This window comes from Stegodyphus dumicola, chromosome 1 (assembly GCF_044657685.1).
Source record: "Stegodyphus dumicola isolate Sdum_Otavi_A_Nest chromosome 1, ASM4465768v1".
Taxonomy (NCBI): Eukaryota; Metazoa; Arthropoda; class Arachnida; order Araneae; family Eresidae; genus Stegodyphus; species Stegodyphus dumicola.
The window spans coordinates 81,463,040-81,483,512 of record NC_140768.1 but is presented as its reverse complement, the minus strand read 5'-3'; the positions used below and the strand labels follow the sequence as shown (position 1 = coordinate 81,483,512).

The 20,473-nt window shown below is 32.0% G+C and overlaps 1 protein-coding gene across 3 annotated transcripts in view; it reads right to left on the bottom strand.

Moving 5' to 3' along the window:
• LOC118191657 (uncharacterized) overlaps nt 1–16,550 on the bottom strand; it is a 49,486-nt gene extending 32,936 nt beyond the window's left edge. For 2 of the 3 annotated variants that reach the window (XM_085816971.1, XM_085816967.1), the window contains exons 1-3: nt 16,363–16,550; nt 7,699–7,838; nt 1,755–4,373 (exon numbers count right to left, since the gene is read on the bottom strand). In XM_085816971.1, coding sequence (XP_085673097.1) covers nt 1,755–4,373; nt 7,699–7,838; nt 16,363–16,444 — 2,841 coding nt within the window. In that variant the 5' untranslated portion in view covers nt 16,445–16,550. The remainder of the gene's footprint in view (nt 1–1,754; nt 4,374–7,698; nt 7,839–16,362) is intronic. The other variant, XM_085816961.1, reaches the window with a different exon arrangement.
• Between the last annotated feature and the right edge of the window lie 3,923 nt (nt 16,551–20,473).

Below are 20,473 nucleotides of genomic sequence, written 5' to 3'. Positions count from 1 at the left end.
AGCATTGCTCTAATATAGGTATTTTGACACAAAATCAGACTTTTTTTGAAATGACATGCCAATTTCTTTACATATTTCAATTCTACGACTTAAATTACGCCAAACTGCCAAGTTTTGTAAAAATTACACAAGTAGTTTTTAAAAAATTAGCTCGCAAAATTTTAGCTCCAATCTTGAGTTTGGTATATATTTATCAATATCTCTTTTTTGATTAAATATTTGATTCTTCTTTTCACATTTCGAAATTTAGGTTCATTCCAAATAACATTCACCTATTTTTTATGATTTATTTTTAAAATTTGTATTTCTTAATCATTTTTATAAATTTTTCAAAAAATTTTGAATTATAATCTATAAAATTTTTACAATCATCTTAAGGTAGATGCATTTCTAAGCACACCTGCAAAAAATTAGCTTTTTTTCATTCAAAATGTCTGAAGATATACATGAATTTATAGACTGGCACATTTTGAAATTTGGTATATTTGTTGAAAGCGATAATAACATCAAATGTGGTTTACACACTTTATTAAAATTATTCAAAAATAGAAACACTGCGACTTTTTTCTGCTTATGCACAATGTTAAAAGGTAGGAATGATGTGACTTTTCCGCTCCTGCACAATGAAAGGGAATGGAAAATAGTTTGCCATATTATTAAGAAGTTTTCCAAGTGAATTATTCTTGGCCCAGACTGAAAAAATTCGCCAAGATAAATTTTTGAATGTCTTCGTAAATTTCACACCAAATTTTACAAAATTTAATATTTAGGCATAATTTAAGTTGAGGAATCGAAATATGGGAAAACATTAGCATGTCATTTCAGAAAAAGTCCAATTTTGTGTCAAAATACTCACATTAGAGCAATGCTATATATAAATCTAATACATATCCTAAGTCTCGCTTTTGAGACATGAAAAACACAATTTGAATTGCATCAATCAGCCCAGTAGAACAGGAGATATAGAACTGTCCCCTCCCCCCCCTTTTTTTTTTTCCTGCGCAGTGTATATTTCTATGATAACACTCTCAAGGGCTCATACTCATAGGAACCTCATACAGGTTTCTTAGATTGCATGAACTAATTCTTTCTTATTTCTAAATTGTCAAAATGAAATAACAGAAATGCAATCAAACTGACATAAATAAAGACTGCTAAATGTATCTGTTCCCTTGAAGTAAAGGCCAGAGTACAAAATCTCTAACCCTTCAAAAACCACAATTGTTTTTGCCATGAAGATATACCTGCTAATGTCGCAAAGTAAGCGAATAATGACATCGTCAAAAGATGCTAAAATGTTATAAAATAAAAAAACAATAGAATTTAAAGCTCTCTTTTATGAGAATGAACCACAATGATCATGAAAGAAATGACAATGAAAAATTGCCAGACAAAAGTGATAAACGATAGTTAAATGATTGAAAACTGTCACAATTATACTCTTAAGAGAATAAATAAGCACTCTAAAGACACATAAAAATGAAAATATATCAAGTAAAAATTTGAAATTCAGCAACAAGAACTTTCTCAAACATGTTTCAAACATACATGCATATCTGTTTAAAAATACAAATTCGTAAACAATTACATAATACGCTAAGGATAATCATATGGCCAGCTTGTGCCAGCTAGGAGTAGGAGAATCAAGGCTGTGCCCTTAGAATAATAATAATAATAATAACCTAAAGATATTTTTTTTAGTTTATTGAAATAATAAAAAAATAACAATTAACAAACAAACAAAAAAACTATACCTCATTTCGTAAAGACTGATTCTCTTGCCTGCTCTGATTCAAAGCCAAAAGGGTTTCATCCCTTTCTCTATATAAATTTTGAGCTTTACTAAACATAGATTCACTGTCTGCTAAAATTTGGTTGATATCTGTACTTTTTGAAACAGAATTATCACTATTAATATATTGAGACAATGAAGAAATTTTTTCAGTCATTGACTGCATAGAAAACTCTTTTTCTTTCAATGCCATATTCAATCTTTCATTCATTTCTTTGAGCAAAGATAATTCTGAATTTTTATCTTGAAATCTCTGTTCAATTAATTCTTTTTCACTCTTTAATTTTTCAATAACAGCTTCATATTCTTTGAGCTTATCAGTTAATTCAGACACTTTCTTCTGAAGGTTCTTCAGTAAATTATCTTGCTGTTCACTTTCTAATCTAACCATTTTAATTTGCTGAGAAAGACTGTGAATCATACAATCCTTTTCTTGTATTAAAACAACTTTTTCATCATTGGAACATGTCAGTTGTTCAATTTGCTTATTTTTTTCATCTAGTTCATCTTTTGTAAGCTGAACAATATTATCAGAATTAATTTTATTTACCAGCTCACTATATTTTTCTTTAATACCAACTTGCTGTTCTTCTAAATCAGTAACCCTCTGTTTCAGAGCAATCATTTCATTCTGTGTATTAATTAATGATTTCTGCTTTTCTTCATATTGTTGGGCAACAGAGAAGTGCTTTTGCTGCAAAACATCATATTTCTGTCTTTCATCAGAAAGAAATGAATTTAATTTTTTTATTTCTGCAGCATACTGGCGACATTCTTTATCCTTAGCATTATAACTTAGCATTATTCTTTCTCGTTCAGCTTTGTACACATTTATTTGTTTGGAAAGATTTTCTTTTTCTTCCAGTAGTGACTGTAAATGTTCAGGAATGGCTGAAGCATCTTGGATAAATGATGTAAGTGTAGAATTTTTCTGTTTCAAAGATTCGATCTCAAAATCTTTATCTCTTATTAACCTACTTAATTTCTGAACTGTTTCTTTTGTTAACTCTGGGTCTGACTTCTCTTTGTTACACTCTTTCAGTTCACAATTATCTTGCTGTAACTTCAACAATGCTTGTTTCTCTGATGCTACAATATTGGTAAGTTTATGAACTTCAGATTTTAAGCTGCTACATTCTTGTGATTTTTCATTTAGAACACATAAAAGTTTATTTTTCTCCAACTCTAACATTTTTAACTTGTCTTGAAGCAAACGTGTTTCATTTGAAGAACATGATAAATTTTCATTACATTCAGTGTTTATTAAATTTCTACACTTTGTGCAATATTGTATTATTTTTTGATCAACCACATCAATATTCTTTACATAATTTCCTTTTAAAAAATTTAAATCAGCTGTTAAAGTGCTACCATATTTTTGCAAAGATTTTACTTCTGCTTGCAAGTTTTCAATGATACTTTCTTTTTCTGCAATTAAAGATTCTTTTTCTTGTAAATTTTCTTTTATTGAATTTAAATTGAATGCATATTCCTTCTGAAGACTTTTACACATTTCTTCTTTTTCTGCTATTAATGATTCTTTTTCTTGTAACTGCTTTGCTAATGCACTTAAGTTAACTGAATGTTCCTTTTGAAGACTATTACACATTTCTTCTTTTTCCTTACATAAATTCCTTGCAGCCTCAAGTTCTAATTCTAAAATCTTATCATGAGAAATACAGTCTTCATCTGTTTGAGTTAACACAGACAGTAATTTTTTCTGGCATAGTGACTTATAATAAAGAATTTCATTCTCAAGTTTCATTTTCTCTTGCTCTAAGACATTAATATCAGAGCGAAGTTTACTTATTAACTGATTAGTATCTTGGTCACATGTTTCACATTCCTGAGTCTGTGAATGTTTCGATTCTTTAGAAATTAAAATATCTGTGATATATGTTTGTGTTCTTTGATCTGAATAATTGCATATACTATAATCTGTCTGAATAGAAAAATTGTTTTTAGAAGAATTAATACTACACGTATCACACTGTACAGAAGAATCAGTAAACAGAATATTAATTTCATTTTGAGTACTACTATCTTTATAAGACACTTGATTTTCAGAAACAGACTTTTCTGCACAAAATTTAGGAATTTCAGACCCTATATGCAATTTTTGGCAATCATTTTTATGAAATAAAATAAAGTCAATCACAGAGCTAAGTTCACTGATTATGAGAGTTAGTGTTTCATCAGACATAGATAACATTTCTAAAAAAAGTATATATTTATTAATTTTATTTATAAAATCCTTACTTTCTATGCTTTGTTGAACCTCTAAAGTTTGTTTTTGACACCCAAGCCATTTTAAGATGTCATTTAGTCTGTCTTTATTTGAACTACATCGAAGATCATGGAAGAGAGATAGCAAGTTTAAATGTTTTTCAATACTCGCAATATCACTTGAGTTTGATTCAAAAAAGATATGATCTGTCTGTACACTTGGTAAATTTTTATTTAAAAAACAATCTTGACTAGAATGATCAGTCTTTTCCAAGAAACATTTAACTTTTTCTTTGAGTTCACTATTTTCTTTAACAACTTCATTTTTTAAATGCAGAAGTTCATCAATTGCTTCCTACAAGAAGAAAGTTTCAATAGGTTTAGACATTTTTTATAAAAATATTTTATTATAATACAGGATAAGAAAAACCAATATTTAAAATCCAAAACATGAAAGAAATATCAATTACATCATAAACATAATGTATATTTCTTTTTAATAACATGTAAAATTAACAGTTATCTGACAGCTGTCAGTAAGATTAATACACAAACAAAACACTGTTTTAGCAATGGCTTAAAATACAATCAATTTAAAATGTCGATACTTAAAAGTCAATATCAATTATCGATTTATAAAAGTACCCTCTACATAGCTATTTTGTTTCTCACCTAAATACTCTGCAATAACTCAGATGCATCATTTAATATCACATAATTTATATTATCCATGCATTTAAACATACTATTATTATTTTTGTTATCTCAAATTAAGAGAATTCAAAGCATCAAGGCGATTTTAGTCACAGTCCGCATAATGATTATTTCAACAGCTGTGGTGAAAACTAATTCAGCAGCCTACCTCAGTTTTCGGCAAACCGTGGCTTTTTGACTCCTTGAATACTCCTTCCACAAAATAGCACATGCGGGTGTATGCACGTTAAAGCAAGAAAATCTTGAAAATATGACACAAGGCCATCAAATTTTACACAAGCATGAAAACAGCTGAAAATATATTCGCCAATGCTATTTCTAAATTTTTTTTTTTTTTTTTTTTTTTTTAAGCAGTTTTGGGGTTTTGATTGTACAGATTATTATAACACATCAAATTGTGCTTTCATAGTAACTGTCATATGCCAAATTTTAACTAACGAAATGCTTTGAATTAATATACTATTCAATGGCAATTTTAACTTGAATGAAAAAAACAAATAATGTAAAAATAAAATTTAGTTTCAAAATATCGGGAATTTCAGCTTCTAGACCTTTCAAATTTGAAGTTTCTCTTAGTATCTGAAACAAAAATTTTCCTAGCAACTGAATTTAGGCAATATAAAATACATACACGACGTTTGGGTTGCACATAATATGAAAAAAATTCAAATTGGAAATGCCTAAAACCTGAAAACCCAGATATTTTGGCATAAAATTTAGTATCTGAAACAAAAGTTTTCCTAGCAACTGAATTTAAGCAATATAAAATACATACACGATGTTTGGGTTGCACATAATATGAAAAAAATTCAAATTAGAAATGCCTAAAACCTAAAAACCCAGATGTTTTGGCATAAAATTTAATTTTTATATTATTTGATATATCTAGTTAAAATTATACGAATGTAATATTTGTTAGTGTTTTAAATTTTTTATTTAAAAATAAAACTTAAATGAAAATTACTCAGTTATGAAATCAAGTTTAAAAATAATATAAAATTTTTAAACAAAATTTAGCAAAATTCTGCATATTGTTGCGTTTTTCTTTTCTGATACCAGTTGTTATATTATTTTCTTCCTTCATGTTCTTATGGGGTTCATGAAGATTTGGTTTGGTTTTGTTAGATTACAACAAAGCACTTGGGCTATCTGCCTAAAGGGAGGATGCCTTTGTGGAGGACTTTCTACGGGAAACTGCCTCGTATACACATTACACATGGAGAAAACCACGAAAATGCCCATGCAGCCACCCCGTTCGTGGGATTCAAACCTCAGACCGAACTACCAGTATTCAGCAACGCTACGGCTCGGCTGCTGGTGGGCCTCGTGAGGATTTGGAGTGAATAATGACAATACTACTTGATGAAGTATCGAAACACACTTTATTGGCCATTATTGTCAGAGCAGCTCCAAAACACGTTTTTACAGTCATTGATGAACTAGTATAAAAACTCTGACACGATCAGCGACACAGCCTCCAGGTTATCAGGCTATCACGGTGGAGATAGGTTCAGGGAAAAGCACTAGAATACAGCTCCCGACTCTGTTTGGTCGTTCTCGGTACTCCACGTACTCTCGAGACTCTCCACGCCACAACTCGTGATGCACTCGACGACACACAGCACAGCTTCTGATTCTTAGGTTCAGTCGTTCCCGGAGCTCAACACGCTCTCTTGATGATGCACTAACAGCGATACACTACGAGACTCTTTGGGTGCACTCAACGGCCCACTCGGCACTGGCTGCCTGGCTGTCAACTCGATCGACTACGCAGGGATTGATTCACTAGACGAGACACCAACTCGATACTAACTAATTAACTCGCACTCTCGACAAGGCACACACTAACTGATTGCGTGCCAGCAGGGTTTATATAGCTTTCGGCTTGTGTTCGAGAACATTCTGGGTTAAACCGGTAAGAATTTGTTCCAGAAGGTTCTCCATCCCTCCATGGCATATTGCCAATTTTGTCACAAAATGGGCGATTTTTGGTCAAAGGTGTACCTTTCTTGCTGTTTTATGGCAATCCTAAAACTGCATTGCGGGGAAGCTATCTTACTGCACCTGTAGATTTCGTAACAATATTTTTTAGAATTATATATGCAAATAGTCTTTCATTCGCAGAGGCAATAGAAACAAAGACAAGAACTTACAATCAAAAACTTATATTGGAAGTTTTAAGAGGTACTGAAGTATGGGCTCCATGTTTTGCAGTTCAATAAGACCAAGTGTCTTCAGCAGCATTAACTAAAATTGTTACAGAATTATACATCCTGTATAATCTAAAATTATTGTAACATAATATTTTTTTTTTTTTTTTTTATTTGCAAGTTGTTGAATTTATTTTGGATTTGAACAAATGGCCATTCTTTTCATGAAGGAATTTCATAATGCAAGGACTGCCATTCCTGTTTCCAATTAGATTTCATGCTTATATTTATGGTTAATGTCAAGTGGTGCTCCAATTAGTTCAGATAAGCAAAATTCTACTGTATAAAGATATTCCCACTTTGCAGCATCATTCTTCATGTCAAAATGTAAATATCCGCATTAGGTTCTTCATTCAGTTCAATAATTTCGTAAATTTATTAAGGGCAATTTAATGCGATCTATAATTAGGCAACAGCTTCAAGTAAATACCTTTCTAAGTTTTTCTTTGAAGAAATAGTACAAATGTCTGATATATTGAAATATTATGATTAAACTCATAGACAAATTTACATGCTCCCTTTCACTGGAAAATAAAACTATTTGAACTATTTGAAATATAGCCCATGATTGCCTAGTAAAGTGGCACATTTCTGCTTAAGAAAAAAAATTATCTATTTAGTCAATTTAAAATTATTGAATCAGTCTTATAATACAAACAATACTTTTATTAAATAAAATACAAATTTTAAAATACTGCAATACAAATCTTAAACAAAAATTTAAGAACACACTAACCGTATATAATATACATGTACCTGATGTTGCCGATCAAGCTCTTCCATACTTTGCTCAAGTGACACTTTTTCATTCAAAAGGAATTCTATCTTTTCATCTTTTTCTTTACAAAGAAGAATAAGTTCTTTTTGAGATAAAATGCCATTCTGATTGCTCAGATCTTAAAAACAAAAAATTAAAGACATCAAAATATAGTACTTTAAATAAATTATAACACCAACATTTAATTTGGATTTTGACTTCAATTACAGAAGGAACTTAACACTATTAAGCAATTATTATTTGGCAGTTTCACAGAGACCGATTAAAAAATTTAGCCCTTAAATTTTAGATACATTCTGATGTACTCTGTAGATGTATATACCCTCAGTTAAAATTCATTATTTAGTTTTAGCTGTCTAATTTTAACACATTAGCCAAGATTTGTATCCAAATACGCACATATATAAGCCTAACAGGCAGGGCTGTGGAGTCGGGCAGATTTTGGGGTAAAAGGAGTCGGAGCTGGAGTCGCTAAAAACAAGTCGACTCTAGTTTTTGTTGGACAGTTTGAATTTGAAATGAAATTAAAATGAATTGAAAAAAATTAATGACAAGCCGAGTTAATAAATATTTTTTTTCTATTTTATTGACATATTAATAAATATAAGGGAGCAGGATGGATGCAATATTTGCCATTAGTGATTAAACTGATTCATTTAGTTACTTCATTTAGTTACAAATATCACTGGTAAATTTAGGTAAGCAGCAATAGCAGCAAGGGCTCCCAAAATTGATGTCATTCTTAGGAAGCGAGCAGGAAAAGGAGCAATTATTGATCAAGCAAAGCGATAAGGAAGTACGCATTTGATGATAAAGAGATTTTTAGAATTAAGAACTTTTTTAGAAGATGTAGTTAACCCTAATAGGAAGACCGTGGAATGATCTTGCAGAATTGGAAACTCTTCTTTCTACACCATATATAGCCACAAAAAAAGCTGCAATCTGAAGAATTAACAGGAGGCGAGAATGGAAGAATAGGATGTTCGTCCTTTCTGAAATGGAGGGTTTATTGCAGAAGGAATCATTTCTTCAATGAAGAAAAGAGAAACTAATTTGCTAGACAAAGAGATCCTCCTGGGTTCAAAATACGTAGATCCAAAACACCAAATTTTCTTGGATGGCGAATAAATTAAAAAGACAAAGAAAGCCACCTATGAACTTTCATTAAGATTGAAATTATTCTATTCTCAGAACAATTGGAGAATTCGAAACAGGACAGTCAAACTGCAGACATTGCAACTGAGTCTCTATCATCCTCTTCCAGTGATTAATTACATTTTGAGAAATATTTTTGGATAATATTGAAATGGCTAAGGCAAAGCGAATGAAAATAAAAAACCAAGATATAAAATGAAAAAAAAAAAAAAAACAAGATTTCTACACGGCCTTTGAAAAAATAGAGAAATATGATTGCGCTTGCAAGGAACCTCTTTTAGAACTTACAAAAAATCTATCCTGAAAAGTTAAAAGAAGTAGCCCTAACGGTAACAGCTCTTTTTCCTACTCAAGTTAGTGTGGAAAGACTCTTCTCAGCTCTGAAATTTATCAAATTGGATCTATGGCCCTCCAACAAAGAAGATCTTGCCAAAGCTATACTGTTTCTTAGAAATAACTAATGCCAGTTTTTCAATTTCATAATAAATGCTAATTAATACAGTACATAGTCTGTAATCCGGACGTCCATTATCCGGAATGATCTATGATTTGGACCTCAAAGCCACAAATTTATCCATGCACGTAATATATTTATGCATGCGCCTTTAATGTTTACGCATAAAAATCGAAGCAACTTAAACAACTTACGTTGAAAGAAATGTTTAATAAAGTAAAAAAAATTTTTTTTGTAAATTTTGATACCCTTTAGATTATAATTGCTCTTTAATTCATAAATTACAGTTCCATATTTTTATTTGTATAATTTCTGCATGCCATCTTACCAGATTTAAACTGATGGTACCAGATTTAAACTGATGGAAAGAAATGTTTAATAAAGTAAAAAAAAAAATTTTTTTGTAAATTTTGATACCCTTTAGATTATAATTGCTCTTTAATTCATAAATTACAGTTCCATATTTTTATTTGTATAATTTCTGCATGCCATCTTACCAGATTTAAACTGATGGTCTATAATCCGGAAAAACCCTTAATCCGGAATCGCCAAAGTCCCGACGAGTACTGTATAAATAATTTGCTATGCCATTAATTTTTTTCTGTAGCATTTATTACTTCTTTTATATTAAAAAAATAAGCTGTTACCCTGTGTATATGTTTATATATATATATGACGGAGTCGGAGTCGGTCATTTTCCCTACCGACTCCACAGCCTTGCTAACAGGCCACTTGTATTAGTTTGGAGACTCTGAAATGCATTCACTTTTGGCTGCACGTATTCAAAGGAAACAAATTCTGTGTATAATTGAATGAAATTGGACAAAATATAATTTTTGTATCCAAATGAACCACATATATCCAAATGAATATTAATTAACTGTGGTCTAAAACCAGATATATATTATTATTATTACAATTATACACAAAAAAGTAAGAAATTTAGAACCAAAACCACAAAGACATGAAATGAAATTTAAAACCAGTAAAATCCCTATACCTCCCTATAAAAAGTGTAAAAAAACCATCAAATAATATTGGAATATTTTTGTTCTAAACACATTTTTCTGACACGTTAATCTGGACTCGCCGGGACTTCGGCGATTCCGGATTATCGATTTTTCTGGACTATAGATCATCAGTTTAAATCTGGTAAGATGGCATGCAGAAATTATAAAATTAAAAATATGAAACCGTAATTTATGAAATAAAGAACAATTATGATCTAAAGGGTATCAAAATTTACAAAAAAAAGCTTAATATTTATTTGTTTACTTTATTTAACATTTCTTTCAATGCAAGTTGTTTAAGTTGCTTCGTTTTATGTGATAACACTTTCTCTTTAATTCTATAAACAGACATAATTTCTTGTTCAGTTACAAAGTTCTGCTGTTCAAGTCCTATAATTGCTGTGTCGAGAATACCGACTAATTTGTCAATCGAAATTTTTTCGTTTCCTCAAAGCTAAAAACTTTCTGGGCATGCGCCGCGTTGACACATGCGCATAGGCGTTGACGCGTGCGTGTAAGACCTTTAAAACTGCGCATATGCGTGTGCGCAAGTGCAAAATACGTTTTCGTGTGCGCGTTTAATGTATAACGGACGGTATAAGCTAAAATTATCTAATTATCTATTTCAGTTAATGTTGATGATAGCGTTGTTCCTTAATTTTCGAACTAGATCCGGCTTATTACTTTTTTCAGACTGTAAGAGCAATTTTATAAAAGTAAACTTGAACTTTCGATTATGTCAAATAGAACTTCCCATGCTGGAGCTCCCAAAGGATCTACAAAACGAAAGTATGTTTCAATGTGCATCAAACAAATAATGGAATTGCTGCAAAAAATGGATAAAGACATGAAGAAGGTGACAGAGAGGTTAGTGAAAACGAAAAAATTTCGATTGACAAGTTAGTCAGTATTCTCGGCACAGCAATTACGGGACTTGAACAGCGGAACTTTGTAACTGAACAAGAAATTATGTCTGTTTATAGAATTAAAGAGAAAGTATTATCACATAAAACAAAGCAACTTAAACAACTTACATTGAAAGAAATGTTTAATTAAGTAAACAAATAAATATTAAGCTTTTTTTTGTAAATTTTGATACCCTTTAGATCATAATTGTTCTTTATTTCATAAATTACGGTTTCATATTTTTAATTTTAGAATTTCTGCATGCCATTTTACGAGATTTAACCTTTTGAGGCCAGGGCTTTGGTAGCAGTAAAAGCTACCAAAGGACGGGGAGATGAGGAATCTTGAACCGAATGCTTTCCCTCTTTTAAGAAATCACCTCCTATTTGCAACAAAGATTCTTGTGTGTAGTTTAATGGATTCTCAGAGGGGTGCATCTATGTCGCAAAAGGAAGACCTTTGAAAGAGATAAGTGGTTAAAACCCTAGGGACGTCAAATTTGACATTTCACCCCACTTTTCAGCCTGGAAAATGGGGGAAAAAGACATGGCCACTAAAGTGGACAACCCCGTCTTTTCAAAGACAGGACTCTATGGCCACTATAATGGCCATCCCGTCTTCAAAATATTAAACTGATGATCTATAATCCGGAATCGCCGAAGTCCCGATGAGTCCGGATTAACAACTTTTGACTGAATATGTTTTTTAGGCATACTGATTTCACAAGCTATAACACTGAAACCTGATATTACACTTTACTGGTTTAAAGATGAATTGATCGAAACTCCATTTTAGGGATCTTTTTTATTATAAAAACATCATTTTTATTATACTTACATCTTTTTATTTTACTTTTACTCAAAACATTACATTTTGTGCATTCATTTTTTTTCTTTTATTCTTTATTTTGTGAAAGTAAACAGTTTTTAGAAAGTAAAACTTGCACTTATTTTCCCCCAATACATCACATAACTACGCACGACTGTGTGAAAAACCGTGGCACTGGGAAATGAATCTTGTACATTTTCCACGGCTATTGAGAGGTTAAACAAATAGATTACTGAGTGTGCAACTATCACTCTGCCCTCTTTCAAGTGAATAAAAGGCACCTGTTTATTTTCAAAATGGAAGAAAGGTTCATTCAAATTATTTTCCATCAGACGCTACAACATTCACCTGTCAGACAAGAAATAGATTTCGTGAGGAAAGAAATTTTGTTGTTTTGAAACAAGTCAATTATCAAGAAAAATTTTTATATCCTCATAAGGGAGAAGGGGAACTCTCCAAAAAATGCCACTCTGTATGGATCAAAGTAAATGGTAATCTGAAGAAGAAATATCTGGTGAATACAGCAGGTCGACAACATAGCTTAGCAAAAGTTTCTTTACCTGATCTCATAACATGTGATTGAGCAGCATCATGCATAAAATCCATTCAAATTGTTTAATTGTTGAAGTTAAACTTCAGCATAATTGCCCTATTCAACTGCAAAAGTGCATACAAGACGATCTCCTTTTGGTGTCATCAGATTGATCTAGTTCATCTGGATGCATCCATACCTTAGGCCAGTGTCTCCAAAGTTTAGTACATATATCCCAAGGAATACACAAAGTGATATACGGGGTTACATCAAAGAAGCATGTTCATGATCACTTGCGAGTGTGTGATTATGCATCTCACGAGTGCAAGTTGCTATATCTGGTCTCGCCAGTCTGGGGAGACAAGCACCATAAATGCTGCACAGGAAAAAATATATTTCAGAGTCTCCCCCCTTGGGAAAATTGGAGGCTTTTTTGGCACCGTTTCTTTTTATGTGCAATGCCCTCCCAAGTAAAATGGAATCCAAAACATAATGCAATAAACACAATTAAAACAAAAAATTTGTAATTTCAATAAACTGCATTTTAAATCAAAATTAAACAAATAAATAACATAAAAATGGAAACACACATTATCTTATCTGCGTAGTACAAAAAGGAAATATTGACTTACCTTATTTAGAAATTTGTGTCTTCAGTACGTAGCACACAGAATTCCTTAGCAGTATCAAAAAAAATTTTTTAATTATCTGAATTAGAGTCTGCATACTGTTGTTGCCACATAAATTGACAAAAGTAAGAATCGAAAACATCCTCCACAGTGCCGGACTGTCAGTGACATTTCTTTTAAAAATCCCTTTTTGTTACACCCCACATATCATTGATATTGCTGATATGAGCTCCGGTTTCCAAATCATTAAATGTCACTGTGTAATTACTGATTGGTGAATGAAGGCATTATCAGAAAGACAATCGTACGACTTCTAGCAATCGAATATGATTGTTGTTCCAGGCAAGATATTTTGTTGAATTGCAATTAAACCTTCATTACACACCAGTCAATCAATGCTTTCTTTTCCATTCGTTCCAAACCATACTTGAACTCCAGGTTATTCTTATCATTGGGAGCCATTATACAGTGTACAGCACAAAATAAGGAATATACTTCCGACATCCAATGCAGAAATAAGCTCTGAGAAATATTTTCCCAACAATCAAATTCAGCACGATCATATACTACAAGTCACATCATGATAGAGTTTCCAAAACATACACCATAAAATACTTACCATAACTGAAATAACTTGGCAATGAAGGAAACAAGAGCTTGTTAATAATCCAAGGGGTACCCCAAAATATAGACTGCCTGCTGCATATTAAATTATACTAGATACATTGTTCCATGCATATGGGTTCATAATAGACTGAATACATACAGAAATGCTGATAGCTTTATAAAATTTACTTTCACAAAAGAAACACTTTACAGATGCATAACTTTTCACAGAGTATTTGTACAGCTCTTCTCAGTATGATACAACAAAATCAGTAGTTACCACTTCAAACTACTAAGAATGTTAAACACAATACAATGCAAAATGCTTCTAAAGAGTAAAAGGTTAGAGTACATCTAAGGGTGCCCCTTGGATTATCGCAAAGTTGTTGTTTAATTTATCGCCAAGTTGTTTCATTTATGATAACCTGAGTAGTTGAATGTTATAGAAACTCTATTACGACGTAATTGGTTGTGTGATTGTGGTGAATTTGACTGATGAGAAAAGATTGGTAAAGGCTTATTTCTGCATTGGATGTCAGTTAGGAAGTACAATGCTTATTTTGTGCTGTGCACTATAAAATAGCTGTATGTGATGGGATTAATCTGAAGTTTCTGTATGATTTAGAATGAAAGGGAGAACAACCATTAATTTCCTGGTGTGTAAATGAAGGCTTACTTAATAGTCATTACAAACATCCTATTCGTATGAAGGAAATGCGCATGGCCGGATGTAAAGATCGTTCAGATGTCTTTGAATGGGTTTGTTGCAAGATTCATGCAAGAAATTACAACAACAGTCCGGCATTATGGAGGATATTTTTTACTCTTATTTTCATGAATTTATGTGGTGACGGATATATGCATATTCTAGTTCAAATAATTTTACAAAGTTTTTGGATGAAATGAGGAATTTTGTGTACCATAGACTCCAGTCTATGGCACACAAAATTTCTAAATATGGCAATACGATATTTCCTTTTTGTAGGGTGCATATGCGATAAAATGTATTTCCTTTTTTATGTTATTTCATTGTGTGATTTAAAATGCAGTTTATTGAGCTTCTATTGGCTACATATTCTGTTCAATTTTGGTGATGAGTAACTTCGTTTTAGCATTATATGATGTCATCATTCTCCAGATTCTTTTAAAGTGAAAATAGATCGATGTGTACATGGACAAAGTGTGCAATGCCGAGTTTATGCGATTCGCTGATTTTTTTTAAGTGAAAATAGATCAATGCGTACATAAATAAAGAGTTTGTGCAATTCGTTGAATTGTTACTTTGATTTTGTGTAGCTGCTGCCATCTTGAATTTGTGCCTTGCTGGCCAATTGCTAATTTTTGCCAAGGGCTTCCCTGAAATATATTTTTACCGAAAACTGGTTTTTATACATGTTACACATTTCATAGCTCTCATCTTCGACTTCAGCACTGAGCCTTAAAGAAAAGGCAGAAATAAGAATTATCTAGTCAATCAAAAGAGGCTACAATGGAATGATTTTTTAAAAAAAGGCCTCATCTGAGAAAGTCTGAAATGTGACATAATCCATAGCTATTCAAGAATCAGCAGACTCATCAGTCTCATTAATGTGAGTACCAATATGTATTTAATTCTTAATTAATAAGATTATCCAAGCATATAGCCTTGAATTACTAAAAACAATTATATAATTTCTTTTATTAACTTATTATAAATTAAACACATTTAATTAATTGTATTTTTGAAATATATGTATATGGTTATAACATATCGCTACTTGGGGGAAAAAAAAAGCAGAAATCAAAAACCACTAGTTTAGTAAAATGAAACCAAGATTTAACCATAGTTTGGATGAATATAAATGGTGTAACTAATAACAACTAATATAATGACACCTTTTCCATTAGTGACACCCTCACAGATAAAAATATACCAAATTTTCGTTCGGATTATGACATAAGCGAACAATCATAATTTTTGAGTTATAGCTGTTTTCTTCTGAAGGAGCGATATGTTAAAAAACTGCTTTCACAGCAGACAAGAGGAAGATGATTCTAACTTATAAAAGTGACTCCCAGTTGAAAAAATTTCAGAATCTCTGAAATACAGTGCAGCCTGTTTTTGGAATGTTTACTTAAAATAAACAAGACAATTAAATGTACAGTTTATTCTATTGTAATGGCTCTTAAATCCTAAACAAATATGAATTACAAACATTTATTTTTATTATCTCTGCATCTTCTTTACTTTTGGTTACACAAATGAAAAACAACGTGGAAGATAATTTTGTTTCCTAATGTCATTTCATTAATGCTAAATAATATGATAATTTAATTACATAAACAAATTTGCTATAAATTTATATGCTCTTGCATTTTAAAAAAAAGATTTTGTCAAGACAAAGTAGACGAGAAAAGAATTCATAAATATAACTTGAGTATTTTCTTTCCTTATTTATTCATCTAGCTATTAACAAAAGCTTAATGTATTTTGTAAAAAAAATATGTTTTTATTAATGTGATGGGTTACAAGTAACATATACCTTCTGTCAGAGCAGTCACTCCCCTCGTAAAATCATCCAGTTTTTCGGTAATTGAACTAAACTGCTCGCCAAACCACGACATATTCACTTTTAATAAAATTAAACACAAATTTTAAATGTTCGCAAAACCCCCAATTATATGCAACATACCAAAACCACGACACTTATCAAATAAAAATAACTTTAGTCGTTGCCAACTTGTTAAAGATTAATAATAGAAGATAAATAGACGTACACGTTAAAAGATTGAGGTATCAGCTGACCAAACATGCACCTTTGAAAAGGTAGCACAATTTGTTGAACATGTTCTAACTAAGGCTCTCTAACTGTTCCCTTCCTTTAATAAAAATAAAAAGCTTCGATCCGTTCGTAAAATCTATAACTATGCTTTTATTGGGTAATCATAAATCATTATTCATAATGTAAAATCACATACCATTATCAATGTATGTCAAGAAATGGGTTTGTTTGATAAGTATTTATTTGTCCTATTCAAAGAATTATAAAAATTGTGCGGCAATTGTTTGTATACATCTGGAATAAAGACATCATTCTAGTATCCGATAGAGCTACTAGAGATCACCCTTTACGTTAGTATCCGATAGTTGGGTGCATCATTTTTCTGAAATGAAAGTCGCCGTGATTTTAAAATATTATACAGTTTATTCTTTGTAAAAAGAAAAAAAAACATAAGAAGTACAACACCTTCTGAAGGAATATTTCCCGTTATGAATATGATGACGGCAAATGAGAAATCTAGGCTATGTTTTGGGACAATAAAAATTGTCCTATAGATCGATACAAATATATTTCATAAATAATGGGAAGTTTGCCCTGTTACAGAAGTGAGTAAAAGAGGAGAGTGGTAAATTGTGAGTTCCGCGAGAGCATGTAAAACCTTAATAAACTCTGTGTGAAATTCTCTCCGTCTGTGAGTGTGTCAGTTACAACAGTTGTATAATACATTTGATTTTGAGGAACTGATAAACGGATATTTTGAATAGTTTTCTTTTTCCTCTTTATTACTAATGAAAATTTTATATGCGAACTAAAAATCACCCGTTTAAAATATAAAACTGATTAAATATCAACTTAAGAATCAGTTAAAAATAATTAAAATGTGAACTAACTAAAACATGGCGGTAGAAAAAGAGTTTCGGAATTGATCGTTTGTTAATTTTTTTCTATGTATTAGGGTTGGCCAAACTTCATGTCAGTAAGAGAGGCATATTGGAATTCAGAAAAGTTCGAGAGTCTCAAAATATATTTTCCAAAAGCCATAAGTCCATACTTATATAATTTTTAAAATAGTGAAATAGATTTCAGTCGAAGACAATGCCAACTTTTGTAGGGTCTTTGTTTTCTCTAAATATAGTTTGATGCTTTAAAGGTATCCGATTATTCCGTAATACCTTCTTGTATATGTTAATTTTTCAGTTTTGTAATGCCCATGAAACTCGGAATTCTTAAATCTGCGCCACAGCGACTCATTTTTTTTTTTTTTTTTTTTTTTCTGCTACCTGAAAAATTATTCCGTAATTCCCATGCGCGCTCGTTCCACGGCAAGCAAGTATGTTGTCCTCTGATTTTACAGATTCTTGGAACTTTCTAAAGGTAACTTCATCTTCTAAGCTGTGACCGTTATTAGATTTATTACAATCGGAGATCATCATTCATTAAGTAGTGTTCGACCCGAAGGCTTTTATCACTACATGTTTATCATTCCCCTTAGGACCTAATGAAAAAATCCTGTGCACTTATAATAAAAGTGCAAAGTCTACAGTAGTGAAGAAGTTGATCAGGCATAGCGCCATCTATCGGCCACAGATGAAGTCTTCGGTGGTTAAACAATAATAGCAACTAATAATTTTGGTATATCTTTCCGCAATGGCATATCGTTTACACATTATCGTAGATTTGACACAATATCGTACAGTAAAAATAGAAAATAATATATACAAGTTCCAGAAATTTTTGTGTTTTCGTCTAAGGCGAAAGTACCGGCGGAAGTAGACTGTCATGTGATATACGAATTTAATTATGATAAAGTCAGTAGCCTTGGTACCAGGCAAAGTCCATAATAACATGAAAATGATGATAGATGAAACAAAATCTAGATTAAATAGTTGAGAATAATAAAATATATACAAGAACTACCATCTAACATTATGATGTATATTTCTGGGCCGTTTATGCGGCTGTTCGATTAGATAATCGTACTTCCCTATGTTTTTAATAACTTCGTGAGTGGAAGAATCACACTTTTTGTAGAATTTGAATATAATCTTTAGTAATGGTAAAATCTTTAGAAAATTATGGATGATAGTGTTCCTAACGAACCACGGAGAGTTTGATAGGAATCTGAGAGTTTTACTCTGAAAACTTTGAAGCTTTGCTATGTTTGAACGTGCAGTAGCTGCCCACGCCGGGGCGGCATATAGAATTATGGGTCAGATTGCCTGTAGAGTGTTCTTTTAGTGTTGATATTTAACTTCGAATATTTGCACAATAAAGTGTAAATGCTCATTAAGACACGTTGTGCTTTGTCTCTGATATAATTAACATGAAATTTGAAAGTTAACTTCTGGTCGAGATAAACACCTAAATATTTTACTTGATGGTCACGTGACACGATTTGTCCTTTCGTCGTAATTTCTTCTAAGTCTTGAGGGATATTTCCATTTTTAAAGTAAATCATTTTTGATTTCTCGGGGTTAATTTTTATTTCCCATCCTTTAAACCAGGATGAAATGTAATCAAAGGCATTCTGTAGTTTATTTCTTGCACGATATGGATTAAGTGACATAAAAGTGCTGTGTCATCGGCATAGCACGCTGTGAGAATATTTTCAACATTAGGAAGATCATTAATATATAAATTATAGAAAAGCGGAGAAATTACCAACCCCTGTGGTAAATGCGCGTCAATTTTTCTTGTGGTGGAATAGTTATCTTCAATCTTAACTTGAAAAGTTCTGTTTTTTAAAAAATCAGTGATTAGAAGGATGATGGCAGGTGGGAAATTATAGTTCATCAGCTTAATGATAAGACCGTCATGCCAAACTTTATCGAAGGCTTTCTCTACGTCCATAAAAATAGCAGCAACTACTTCCTTTTTATTAAAATTTTCACCTATGATTTCCACGATTCGGGCGATCTGCTGAGTCGTTGAGAATCCCTGGCGAAATCCGAATTGATGGTCTTTGATGATGTTATTTTCATTAATAAAATGGTGAGTCGTGACTCGATAAGCCTTTCGAAAAGTTTGGCAATCGCAGGCAGAAAACTGATCTGTCTAAATTTACTTGTGAGATTTCCAGCTTTGCCAGGCTTTTTAAAGAGAGTTAGAATGGCAATTGCCATGTGGCACCCAGGTGCGTAAAAAGCGCCGGCTTTCACAAAACCAAGGACAGAGACAAAACTGGTAGGCTTGAAGTCCCCAAATGTGCCAACTGTGATAAAGAAGGCCATCCCGCGTTTTACCGAGGATGTGAGAAATTTCCATCTAGCGGCAAATAATCCCCAGAAGTCAAAAATGGCACGCGAACCTTCTGCTGCAAATGGTAATAATAGCCCTAGCGTAGCTTCCATAGTCCATGATAATTCCAACAATTATGCCAATAATAATACTTCTGCCAACACGAACTCTGTAGCAAACAACTGCAGCTTTGCAGAAATATTAGAGTTCATTAAAATCATAACTGAGTTCTAAAATGCCTTTGGCTCAGATCTCAGGAAAGTTATGCGAGTCTTTAAAACAATTTAGCTGCAATGAGAAGTGCTACAAATATTGAAGAGAAAACCAGCTTATTATACCTCACCATGGAGGAAAAATTGACGGGATAAATAATATAAATAATAGTAATTAAATTATGGACTGTGGAAACCTGCGCATTGTAACATGGAATGCTAATGGTTTGTTTCATAGAATTTATGAGCATCGTGAATTTACAGATGAGTACGTCCCCGATGTAATCCTCATACAGTAACACAAGTTTGGACCTGACACTCGAGAATAAAATACGATCTGTGTAATACAAAATTCAGTATTTGCAACTACGATGCCTATAAAGTTGATCGAATCAGGCCCACCAGATACCCAGGAGGTTTTA